The 12,895-nt window shown below is 43.4% G+C and overlaps 1 protein-coding gene across 4 annotated transcripts in view; it reads left to right on the plus strand.

Annotated features, from left to right (window-relative positions):
- The window catches only part of HIBCH (3-hydroxyisobutyryl-CoA hydrolase), a 107,429-nt gene that overhangs the window by 18,703 nt on the left and 75,831 nt on the right, over positions 1–12,895 (plus strand). For all 4 annotated transcript variants that reach the window (XM_052635468.1, XM_052635471.1, XM_052635470.1 and 1 more), the window contains exons 3-4: positions 10,603–10,743; positions 12,526–12,610. In XM_052635468.1, the coding sequence (XP_052491428.1) occupies positions 10,603–10,743; positions 12,526–12,610 (226 nt within the window). The remainder of the gene's footprint in view (positions 1–10,602; positions 10,744–12,525; positions 12,611–12,895) is intronic.

Here is a 12,895-nt window from a genome sequence, read left to right on the forward strand (position 1 = left end):
TGGGTTAGATATCTACTGCATCATGCCCAGTTCTCTCGCCACTTGGGTCAGCTCAGCATAGGTATGCCTCTTAGAGTATCCAGAGCGCTCCTGCGTTCGACCACATGGTACAGATGGCAGCGTTAATCCATTCCATTAGGGTGTGTGCTTGGTGAGGTGCACCCTGCATGAGCCACCTAGCCTTCTGTAGCCTTTGTCTCAACGAGGGGTGAGTGGTTATAGATGCCAGCTGTTCTACCTTGTGCCTGGAACACAAGATACCGTCTACCCTGGTGTCCCCGAGTTGCAAAAGCCATCCATACTGCCAAGGGTTCCCTGTGCGTTTGCTGAAACTGCTTACCCAAGTCAACCAGCTTGACCTGAGTATACGGTGGATACCTCATTAACTCAGTCACATTGGAGCCCGCTTGAGGATGCCCCCAGCCCAGGTCACAGACTGCTCATGCTTCCCTTTCTGCCGCACAACGGGCCTCACTGCCAAGTGGAGACCCGCAGTCTCACAGCGTTCATCACCACTGTCACTTACCGCCTCGCTGTCAGAGATGCTGGGTTCCCCGGGGCCACAGGGTTCTTGCTGCAATGCCAGTACACTTCTTCCAAGCATCTCTGCATATTGCACACTGGTGTGGCATCATGGAGAGCACTCTCCATATTGGCCTTCAGGGCAGCCAGGAGGATCCACTGTACGGTGCCAGTGGCAGTCCGTGCTGCCTTGTACAGTGGAGGGGAACTCATTGCCTGTTCACCTTTTCAGTGCTGTCCAGGGAACAGTCTACCACTTCGCGGTCTTCCACTGGAGTCCACACCAAGAGGATCGCAGCCACACAGTACCACGTGCTATGAGATGGCCACGGTCTTCCTCCATCCAGTGGAGCCTCAGGCTCTTCTCCCTTCTGGGTACCCTGCTGCCTCTTCTTATGTGGAGCCTCAGGCTCCTCTCCCTTCTGAGTATTCTGCCAACTACACCAGTTTATTGCTCTTCATCCTGTTCCTAACACCAGTTGTCTTGCTGTTCACACTGTCTTCGCTGTTTGCTGAACCCAGGGTAGGCAAGGCATGAGCTAAGAGCCTGGAGGGAGACTCGAGGAGCTGTAGGAACTGCAGACATGTTTATTCTCCCCTGGCCGGCACAGCAGCCACAACACAGCCTCTCTCCTGGCTGATGCAGCAGCCGTAGCAGCCACAACATAACCATAGTATAACCGTAACAGACTCACATGACTCACATAACATAATCATGACGTTGCTCCAGTTAGCCCCAGTGCAGCAGCAGGCAGGGCTTTCATGGTGAAACTCACACAGCTGTACTGCATACGCTAGCCTGCAACCAAGTGAGTGCCTTGTGACGTGCATGCACAGGGCTATAAGTGATCTCAGCCGTTACACAACCACGTAAAGTCATTGTTTACAGAACATAGGGCGAGAGGGGGTGAGAGCGGCGGGTGAGAGAGCCTGACTGGGGCCATCTTGTTAGTTTCCCCACGGTGGCAAAATATGACTGGAACATACTTTTGAAACTCTTTTTGTCTTTATCCTTTTTAAAAAATATTAATTAATTTATTTTAATTGGAGGCGAATTACTTTACAATATTGTATTAGTTTTGCCATACATTAACATGAATCAGCCATGGGTGTACGTGTGTTCCCCATCCTGAACTCCCCCCTCCCACCTCCCTCCCCATCCCATCCCTCTGGGTCATCCCAGTGCACCAGCCCTGAGCGCCTTGTATCCTGCATCAAACCTGGACTGGCGATCCGTTTCACATATGATAATATACATGTTTCAATGCCATTTTCCCAAATCATCCCACCCTCGCCTTCTCCCACAGAGTCCAAAAGACTGTTCTATACATCTGTGTCTCTTTTGCTGTCTCGCATACAGGGTTATCGTTAGCATCTTTCTAAATCCCATGTACATGCATTAGTATGCTATATTGGTGTTTTTCTTTCTGGCTTACTTCCCTCTGTATAATGGGCTCCGGTTTCGTCCACCTCATTAGAACTGTCTTTATCCTAACTAGTGTAAACATCCATGGTTCGGTGCAGAAGTAGTCAAGTATTTGGTTCCAGTGTACTGGCCCAGACTCTATGTGATGTGTACTTTTACCTTTCCAAAGTCTAGACAATTTTCTGAATTTTGAAATGCATCTGGGCCCAAGGAGTTTTGATAAACAGACTATGGTCTTATCTCTGTTTACTGGGTTAGCATCAGAGGGAACAAGAGGCTAAGTAGTGTGCCCCAGTGTCCGTGCCGCAGAAGTAGGAGGTGGGGTTTGAATCCAGGCTATCTGGCTCCATAACTGCCTACTGCACTCTAGCCTGTGGCAGAGTAGGCACTGAGTTTAAACACTGCAGCGTGTTTCTCCATCCAGCCTAAGTGGAGATGGGCATATGAAAACTGGAATGTCTTACCCTTGTTTGTTTTAGTCAGCTGATTACACAGAGGCTGAGGAGTTCCCTGGAAAAAGAACTTAGAACAATGTCATTGTTCATATTTAGGTTCATATTTAGATACGCACATAAGTGGAATACCCACTTCCAGTGTATTCCAAGAATATTCTTGCCTGGAGAATTCCATGGACAGAGGAGTCTGGCGGGCTACAGTCCAGGGGGTTGCAAGAGTCAGACATGACTTAGTGACTAAACCACCACCACAAGTGGAATAGAAAGACATGACAATCCAAATTTCATGGGATTGTGTGACCTGGGATATAAACCACTTTGAGCAAAGGAATGTAAATTGGACACTCATCAAGGCCTGAGGGCTGAATGGTTCTAGGTACCAGTGTTGGTTTTTACATGTCCTCAGATCTGGGGGGAGAGGAGCTTCCCAAGTGGCACAGTGGTAAAGAATCTGCCTGCCAATGCAGGAGACATGAGTTTGATCTCTGGGTCGGGAAGATCCCCTGGAGAAGGAAATGGCAACCACTCCAGCATTCTTGCCTGGAAAATTCCGTGGACAGAGGAGTCTCATAGGCTGTTGCCCATGGAGTCGCAGAGTTCACATATGCACATGTGACTGAGCACATATGCACACAGAAATAGGGAGGCTGTATCCCAAGAAGTCCTTCTGTGACTCTTTTAAAGAGCTAATGACTCCAGGAGTAAGAGCCCTTTTGACTTCATACTGGAATGATGGAAATATGTCATTGATGGCAGAACTTCAGGCAGAGTTATGAGAAATGGATAGAACTGACTTGTGATCATAGTGTGACATTCCTTTTGACCCTTCAGAAATATTAGATGGACCTTACCTGCCTCCTGAGAAATCTCTATAAAGGTCAAGAAGCAACAGTTAGAACTGGACATGGAATAACAGACTGGTTCCAAATAGGAAAAGAAGTACGTCAAGGCTGTATATTGTCACCCTGTATTTAACTTATATGCAGAGTATATCATGAGAAATGCTGGCTGGATGAAGCACAAACTGGAATCAGAATGTGAGGAGAAATATTAATAACCTCAGATATGCAGATGACACCACCTTTATGGCAGAAAGTGAAGAAGAACTAAAGAGCCTCTTGATGAAAGTGAAAGTGGAGAGTGAAAAAGCTGGCTTAAAACTCAACACTCAAAAAACAAAGATCATGGCATCTGGTCCTATCACTTCATGGGAAATAGATGGGGAAACAATGGAAACAGTCACAGATTTTATTTTCTTAGGCTCCAGAATCATTGCAGATGGTGACTGCAGCCATGACATTAAAAGATGCGGGCTCCTTGGAAAAAAAGCTATGACCAACCTAGACAGCAAAGCAGAGACATTACTTTGCCGACAAAGGTTTTTCCAGTGGTCATGTATGGATGTGAGAGTTGGACCATAAAGAAAGCTGAGTGCTGAAGAATTGATGCTTTTGAACTGTGGTTTTGGAGGAGACTCTTGAGAGTTCCTTGGACTGCAAGGAGATCAAACCAGTCAATCCTAAAGGAAGTCAGTCCTGAATATACATTGGAAAGACTGATGCTGAAGCTCCAATACTTTGGCCACCCAGTGTGAAGAATTGACTCATTTGAAAAGACCCTGATACTGGGATCATCATTCCAGTAGCTTTTAACAGAAGATTTTGTAATATTCTTTGTTCGAAGTTTGACCCTCTGTAAATGTCCTGCAAAAATACTTCACCTAAGTGCTGGAAAGTCCATGTTTAAAGATATTCCTACATCACTGTAATAGCAACAGTAAAAAATTAGACACAGTGTTGATCAGTAGGGGACTGACTAAACCATAATTGAGAATGAACAACTGTTAAAAATAAGTGGGTAGCATGAGTGTGCAATTGGCAAAATGCATACTAGGAAATACAGTCAAGGCTATGGTTTTTCCAGTGGTCATGTATGGATGTGAGAGTTGGACTGTGAAGAAGGCTGAGCACCGAAGAATTGATGCTTTTGAACTATGGTGTTGGAGAAGATGCTTGAGAGTCCCTTGGACTGCAAGGAGATCCACCCAGTCCATTCTGAAGGAGATCAGCCCTGGGATTTCTTTGGAAGGAATGATGCTAAAGCTGAAACTCCAATACTTTGGCCACCTCATGCGAAGAGTTGACTCATTGGAAAAGACTCTGATGCTGGGAGGGATTGTGGGCAGGAGGAGAAGGGGACGACAGAGGATGAGATGGCTGGATGGCATCACCGACTCGATGGACGTGAGTCTGAGTGAACTCTGGGAGTTGGTGATGGATAGGGAGGCCTGGCGTGCTGCAATTCATAGGGTCGCAAAGAGTCAGACACGACTGAGCGACTGAACTGAACTGAACTGAACTGAAATGCAATGCTCTTCTCCCTCCCCCGCAACAAACAGAAGAGGAAACAAAGGGATGGAGGCTGAACCTGAGATTTTAAGACTCAAAAGATACACCCACTTTTAAAAAATGAACAGATGACGTTTATGAATGTATATTTTGTGTTTATTGTAGAAACCAAGGCTGTTGTTACCTTTGAAGGGAAGGAGGAGTCTGTGATCAGGCTGGGGCAAGTGAAGCTGGCTAGATAACAGAGTTTGGGATAGGTTTTAGTCTGGTAACTGGTAGTTAGCCTGTTAGTGTTCCATGGATGCTGGGAAAAGATATGAAACTCTTGAGTTAGAGAACATCATTATTAGTGACCCAACGAGCAGCGTTGAGCTTCAGGTTAGTTCTGGTTCCCCTTGCTCCCCAAGCCCCATGGGTGACAAAAGGCCCAAATGAATGAGTTCATATGCAGTGAATCGCATTACAAGACAGTGGTACTGAATTTGGGGGAACCTGCCAGTCTGTAACATGCTGTAAGCAAGCTACTGTCTGTCCCAGAGGGACACTACCTTTTCTTCAGTTTTTCTCACAGCAAATACAGCTCTGAAAAATGACCCGGGAGCAGAGCAGTCAGGCCCTTGGATACATGACATACAGCAATAAAGTGCAGGGAAACCTCAGGACCCGCAGTGGATGGCTTTTCCCAACAGCCAGTCAGGTCACTGCAGGTGTAATTAGTTAAAACGAGGTTGTACCGGAGTAGGAATTACTGGAGTAATTCAGGATCGCTTGTCCTTATGTTGCCCTTGTTGTTCAGTCACTACGTCGTGTCCTACTCTTTGCGTCCCCGTGGACTGCAGCACGCCAGGCTCCTCTGTCCTCCACTTGTCCTTATATAAAGGGAAAATTTGGAGATATACACAGGAGAATGCCATGTGAATATTGGAGTTATGCTGTGACAAGCCAAGGAATTACCAGAAGCTAGGAGAGAGGCCTAGAACAGGTCCTTCCCTAGCGACTTCAGAGGAGGTTTGGTCCTGCTGACAGCTTGATCTCAGCCTTCTAGCCTCCACACAGTAAATTTCTGTTTAAGCCTAGACTTAGTCTGTGGTGCTTTGTTACAACAGCCCTAGTAAAGGAATATAGTTGCTGTGTTACACTTGTCAAAATTAAGAACATTGCAATATTAGTGTTAGTATTAATTTTGGACTTTGTTTGGATTTCACCAGTTTTTCCGTTAGTTTTCTATTGCAGAATCCAGTCCAGGATATCGCCTGGCTTTTCTTTGTTGTGTCTTCTTAGTCTTCCAGTTTGTGCACTTTGTCAGTCTTTCCTTATGTTTCATGACCATGGCAGTTAGGAGGAGCACTGTCTGGTAGCCTGTAGAATAGTCTCTAATCTTGGCTTGCATCTATTGTTGCTGTTTGTTTTTTAATAACTAGACTACAGTTAAAAGTTTATGGAAAGAATATTACAAAGGAAAGCCACCTTCTCATCATATCAGGGACTATCTGAGGGTTTTGACATATGCCTCAGGGAGTGCATGACATCCTCATGACAGCTGGTGATGCTGACCTTTATCAGATAGTTAAGGTGGTATTTGTCAGTAGCTCAGCTGGTAAAGAATCTGCCTGCAATGCCAGAGACCCCGGTTTGATTCCTGGGTCAGGAAGATCCGCTGGCGAAGGGGTAGGCTACCCATTCCAGTATTCTTGGCCTTCCTTGGTGGCTCAGCTGGTAAAGAATCCGCCTGCAATTTGGAAGACCTGAGTTCAGTCCCTGGTTGGGAAGATCCTCTGGAGAAGGGAAAGGCTATCCACTCCAGTATTCTAGTCTGGAGAACTCCATGGACTGTACAGTCCATGGGATCACAAAGAGTTGGACATAACTGAGCAACTTTCACTGCTCTCTGAAGTTACTGTTTTTTTCCCTTTTCTACTCTGTATTTGGAAGCATGTCAGTAAGTTCAGCCCACACTTGGAAGGTGAGAGGGACTATGCTTTACCTTCTGGAAGGCGGATTTCCATAAATTATTTAAATTCTTCTGTGGGTGAGATCATCTCATCTCTCCCATTGATTTAAAAAAAAATTTATTCCATTTTTATTTGGCTGCATGGGGTCTTAAGTTGTGGTACACAGGATCTTTGATCTTCATTGTGGCATGCCAGATTTTTAGTTGCAGCTTGTGAACTCTTAGTTGCAGCATTTAGTATCTAGTTCCTTAACCAGCTTTGCAAGAAATGTTCCCTTGGTATCTCTAATTTTCTTGAAGAGATCTTTAGTCTTTACCAGGAATGGTATGGACCTAATAGAAGCAGAAGATATTAAAAAAAGGTGGCAAGAATACACAGAAGAACTATACAAAAAAGATCTTAATGACTCAGACAACCATGATGGTGTGATCACTCAACTAGAGCCAGACATCCTAGAATGCGAAGTCAAGTGGGCTTTAGGAAGCATCACTACAAACAAAGCTCATGGAGGTGTGGAATTCCAGTTAGCTCTTTCAAATCCTAAAAGACGATGCTGTGAAAGTGCTGCACTCAATATGCCAGCAAATCTGGAAAACCCAGCAGGGGCCACAAGATTGGGAAAGATCAGTTTTCATTCCAATCCCAAAGAAAGGCAATGCCAAAGAATGCTCAAACTACTGCACAATTGCACTCATTTCACATGCTAGTAAAGTAATGCTCAAAATTCTCCAAAGTAGTCTTCAACAGTATGTGAACCATGAACTTCCAGATGTTCAAGCTGGACTTAGAAAAGGCAGAGGAACCAGCGGTCAAATTGCCAACATCCATTGGATCATCAAAAAAGCAAGATAATTCCAGACAAACATCTCCTTTGCTTTATTGACTATGCCAAAGCCTTTTACTATGTGGATCACAACAAACTGTGGAAAATTCTTCAAGAGAAGGGAGTACCAGACCACCTGACCTGCCTCTTGAGAAATCTGTATGCAGGTCAGGAAGGAAGTTAGAACTGGACATGGAACAACAGACTGGTTCCAAATTGGGAAAGGAGTACATCAAGTCTGTATATTATCACCCTGCTTATTTAACTTATATACAGAGTAAATCATGCAAAATGCCGGGCTGGATGAAGCACAAGCTGGGATCAAGATTGCCGGGAGAAATATCAGTAACCTCAGATGCATATGACACCACCCTTATGGCAGAAAACAAAAAGGAACTAAAGAGCCTCTTGATGAAAGTGAAAGAGAGTGAGAAAGCTGGCTTAAAACTCAACATTCAAAAAACTAAGACCATGGCATCTGGTCCCATCACTTCATGGCAAATAGATGGGAAAGCAATGGAAACAGTGACAGACTATTTTTTGGGGCTCCAAAATCACTGCAGATAATGACTATATCCATGAAATTAAAAGACACTTGCTCCTTGAAAGAAAAGCTATGACCAACCTAGCAGCATATTAAAAAGCAGAGACATTACTTTGCCGACAAAGGTCTGTCTAGTCAAAGCTATGTTTTTTCCAGAAGTCATGTATGGATGTGAGAGTTGGACTATAAAGAAACCTGAGCGCCGAAGAATTGATTCTTTTGAACTGTGGTGTTGCAGAAGTCTCTTGAGAGTCCCTTGGACTGCAGGGAGATCCAACCAGTCCATCCTAAAGGAGATCAGTCCTGAATATTCATTGGAAGGACTGATGCTGAAGCTGAAACTGCAGTACTTTGCGAGGTATCTTTTTATCAGTATATTCTTTTGTTCATCACGCTTTTAATGTTGTAGCCCATTAATCCTTAATGTTTGGAAGGCACTGTGAGTCATAGACCAAGGGTGTGGTCCTCGTAAGTGCTCCTGTCCTTTCTCTGGGAATGGGCTGCCTTTCCCTCCCTCACTTTTCCTTTGACTGCTGTTCCTTTTCTCCAACTCTGGGTGGTAAACATTTAGGTCAGGAGGCTGTGGTTTTGAAATGCTTCTCCCCTTGGATTAAGGTTCTTATTTTGTAAACCTCCAGCCTATTTCCCCACTGTGGAAGGGCTCCCCTAGAACAAGGTTTTGAAGTCCTTTCTCTTTCCCCTGCAGATTTAGCCTTTTGCTCTGTTTGTAAGATGAGAGAAAGGGATTTAGCTGTGCCTGATGTTTCCCACCCCCAGCCACCACCACACGGGGGAGCTTTCTCTAGTCTTCCCTGGGAGAACCTGATTGGTTTCCAGGAGGAAAAGCCAGCAAGAGTAGGAGCTCCCCCCATGATTGTGACCCCCTCACCCCCCGCCATCTGGAACTTCATACTATCAATTTGCCCACACTTGACCTCTCAGTTCAGTTCAGTTGCTCAGTCGTATCTGACTCTTTGCAACCCCGTGGACTGCAGCATGCCAGGGTTCCCTGTCCATTACCAACTCCTGCAGCTTGCTCAAACTCATGTCCATTGAGTCGGTGACTTGACCTCTAGCAAATCATTAGACATTCTAGTTAATCTTCCTTAGGGCTTCTGCCTGAGGTAAGCAAATATACTGGTCCTACACCTCCCTGAAGTCACCTCTCTCTCCAGACTTTATTATGGGACTGTTTGCCCTCTGACCTCCTGTGTCTGATTGAGTTCATCAAAAGCCATTAATTTGCAGTCTCTTCACTCTTTTTCTTGTTAGAAGGTCAGGAGGTGCTTCTTTTCAGTCTCAGCATCTCTGAGCTGAAGCCAAATAATAGTCTTAAGATTGTCTCTGATATTAGGTGGTAATTTATGTTGTTGTTCAGTGAAACTTTTTTTTTTTTTTGACTGGCAAGTCTGACTTGGTTTAAGTAAAAAAGAAATTGAATGTGGAGAGAGATGAAAGTTTATTAATACTTGTATGTAGCATGTTGTATAATATGAAAACTTTTATCTGTATTACTTTAAAATTTAGAATAATGTAGGTGTCTGAAAACTGCAATTTTTTTGGTCTATCATCTGTTTTTTGTCTGAGTAAGGGTTTAATCAAGGAAGTAGAACCACCGAGTATTGAAGGGGAGCAAAATTCGCCACCCCAAGATGTGCCACTTGCCTCACTCAGCGTGATGTGTGAGGCCCTTCTGGTTGTTGTTTAGTCACTTGGTTGGGTCTGACCCTTTATGATCCCATGGACTAGCTCATCAGGCTCCTCTGTCCATGGGATTCCCCAGGCAAGAATGCTGGAGTGGGTTGCTATTTCCTCCTCCAGGGGATCTTCCCAATCCAGAGATCGAACCCGAGTTTCCTGCCTGGGAAGCCTGGGTGAGGCCCTAAGAACTTCTGTATTAGGCATGTTCTTCACTACTACTGTATATGATCTTGTAATCTCACTTTATAATCTGGCCTTAAAGCACTTTTTCTGCCTACTTTCCTGTCATTTTCTCAATCAGCCTTTATTCCACTCCTGTTAAACATCTTAATAGTACCAGATATTCATTGTTCATGTTTCAGCATGTGCTACTCTCCAGGATTTTCACTCCTTTTTTTCCTAGAGTACATCAAGGTCCAGCTCAAATATCATTGTTTTTTCTTTTTTCCAAGTTGTTGGTAGCTACTATAGTCAGAATTACTTGCCCTCTGTATTCATCTTTGATTTCCAAGTACCTAACATATTGCTTGGTATACAATAATACAGATTTAAGAGTATTTCATAGTCTAAGAAATTCTAGGACTGGGTTCTAATCGATTCACTAAGTTCACTCAAAAATTAAGAGATTTAAGAGGTATATATCTTTTTTGGAATTGTTTATCTACACTGTGTAAAGAACTTTAAGACACTTTGTCAGATGTACCAAGTTGTCCGTTTGATTAGCTGCTCTTAACATTGTGTGAAAGATTTGCATTTAATGCGTGATGTTGATGTTGACTTGTGACAAAAACTTAATGAATTTCATCCTAAAGTTATTCTTTGTTTACACAGAAAATGTCTAATCACACAGATGCAGCAGCAGAAGTCCTGTTGGAAAGAAAAGGTTGTGCAGGAGTGATAACACTAAACAGACCAAGGTTTCTGAATACACTGACTCTTGGTATGATCCGGCAGATTTATGCACAGCTAAAGGTTTGTCATTTTCTTGAAGCAGTCATACGGATCCTTTTAAAAGCATGTCCTTATAGAACTTTCCTAGTGTTTTCTCCCACAGAATCGCTTCAGTGTATGGGCGCAGTGCCCAAGGCCCATTGCTTCTGGAGTCCTCAGTTCTTTCCTCAGTGGTTGTCCTGGAGCATCCCTAGTGACAGGGAGTTCATTGCTGCATAAGACACTCTATTCTGCTTGAACGTGGCTCCAGGTTCTGGTGGCTCAGATGGTGAAGAATCTGCTTGCAATGCAGAAGACCTGAGTTCGATCCCTGGGCTGGGAAGATCCCCTGGAGGAGGGCATGGCAACCCACTCCAGTATTCTTGCCTGGAGCATCTCCATGGACAGAGGAGCCTGGAGGGCTACACTCCATGGGGTCACAAAGAGACACGACTGAGTGACTAAGCACACTGCAAGTTTCTTCTTACATTCTGCCGCTCTTCATTTTCCCAACCTTTGGACCAGTAATATTGGTCCTGCCTCTTGGGTCATGAGTATACACATATAGTCTGCTTCTACATGACAGCTTTTTTGGTTGGAAGATGACTGTTTTTGAAGTACTTGTCCAGCCTTTTCTTGGAGAAGGCCTTAAGCTTTCCTATTCTAAGAAAACTGCATGGTGTAGTGGAAAAACATGACTTAGTCACACAACCTGGGTTTGAAATTTTGAATTTCTGTTTATTAACTGTATAGATTGAAAATGTTACTCTCTCTGTGTTCCATTTTCCTCAGCTGTGAAACAGGGATGGTAATTCATAGAATTGTTGTAAAGATGAAGTGAAATAGTATACCTGATACACTTGGCCACATAGGGGTTAAAGATGAGTTCTCCCCTGCTCACCAGTTCCTTAATTCTTCATTTGATGAGTCTTCCATTCTTTATCTGTTTGGGCCACCTTATAATATGTACTTAAGTGTGAGACAAAGGAATAAATCAGGTGTTCCAGGTTAAAGTGGAAGAAAAGTAGAAACTTCCATGTTAGAATACCATATTTCTATTAATGTAATCCAGTATTGCATTAACCTGTTGGACAACCACCTCTTCCCAGGTACATCTCTTCTTTATCTTGTATATTTTTATTCTCTAGTGTAGAATTCATGGAACCCTGGTTAATTCTTCTGACTGTGGGAAACTAATTTTTTATTTGGTCCATTGTTCTAGCCTTTTCAATATCCATTGGCTCTTGAGTCTTTCATCCTGCTTATATATTAGCTGTCCTTACCAACCCCAAAACACTTCCAGATTTGATCAGAAGTGTTTCCACTCTGTTATTTACAAATTTGTCAGTAGGACAGAGCCTTTATCACCACAGTAGAAAGATCACTGCTGTTTATCTGCAACCTCTGGGCTGACTTGTTTATCAGATTTATAAGCTTATGTAACATAATATTATTAGGCCCATATTTTTTTCACCTTGTATCAAAGTTGTCATTATCAAATATGGATCACAAAATGTACTCATTTAGCAACTTTGGAATAGCTTCTAATTTATGTCAGAAAAGAAAATGAAGTTAGAATCCATTCTTCTGGATATGGTTTATAAAGCTTATGCTTTGCATATATCCATATATGTCTATATATACACATATGTGTTTATGTGTATATGGATATATATAATTCATTTTTGTAATTTATTTTTTTTATTGACGAATAATTGCTTTACAGAATTTTTGGTTTTCTGTCAAACCTCAGTGTGAATCAGCCACAGGTCATGAGTTTGTATTTATAATATGTTTATACTGTCTTCTTTTACATTTGACTAGAAGTGGGAACAAGATCCGGGAACTTTCCTGATCATCATAAAGGGAGCTGGTGAAAAGGCTTTCTGTGCTGGAGGTGATATCAGAGGTAAAAACATTGCTCCCTTTCACCTAAATACTTGATTTCCCCTAATCATCTTGAACAAAATGTCTAATTTATGATATGTGAATTCACTTTTTATTTTTGAATAGCTGTTACTAACAGCTCAGTTTATCACAGGCATACATGCCTGTGTGCTCAATCGCTCAGCTGTGTCTGACTCTGTGACCCCATGGACTCACCAGGCTCCTCTGTCCATGGGATTCTCCAGCCAAGAATACTGGAGTGGATTGCCATGCCCTCCTCCAGGGGATCTTCCCCACCCAGGGACTG

Source organism: Budorcas taxicolor, chromosome 2 (assembly GCF_023091745.1).
Source record: "Budorcas taxicolor isolate Tak-1 chromosome 2, Takin1.1, whole genome shotgun sequence".
Lineage (NCBI taxonomy): Eukaryota > Metazoa > Chordata > Mammalia > Artiodactyla > Bovidae > Budorcas > Budorcas taxicolor.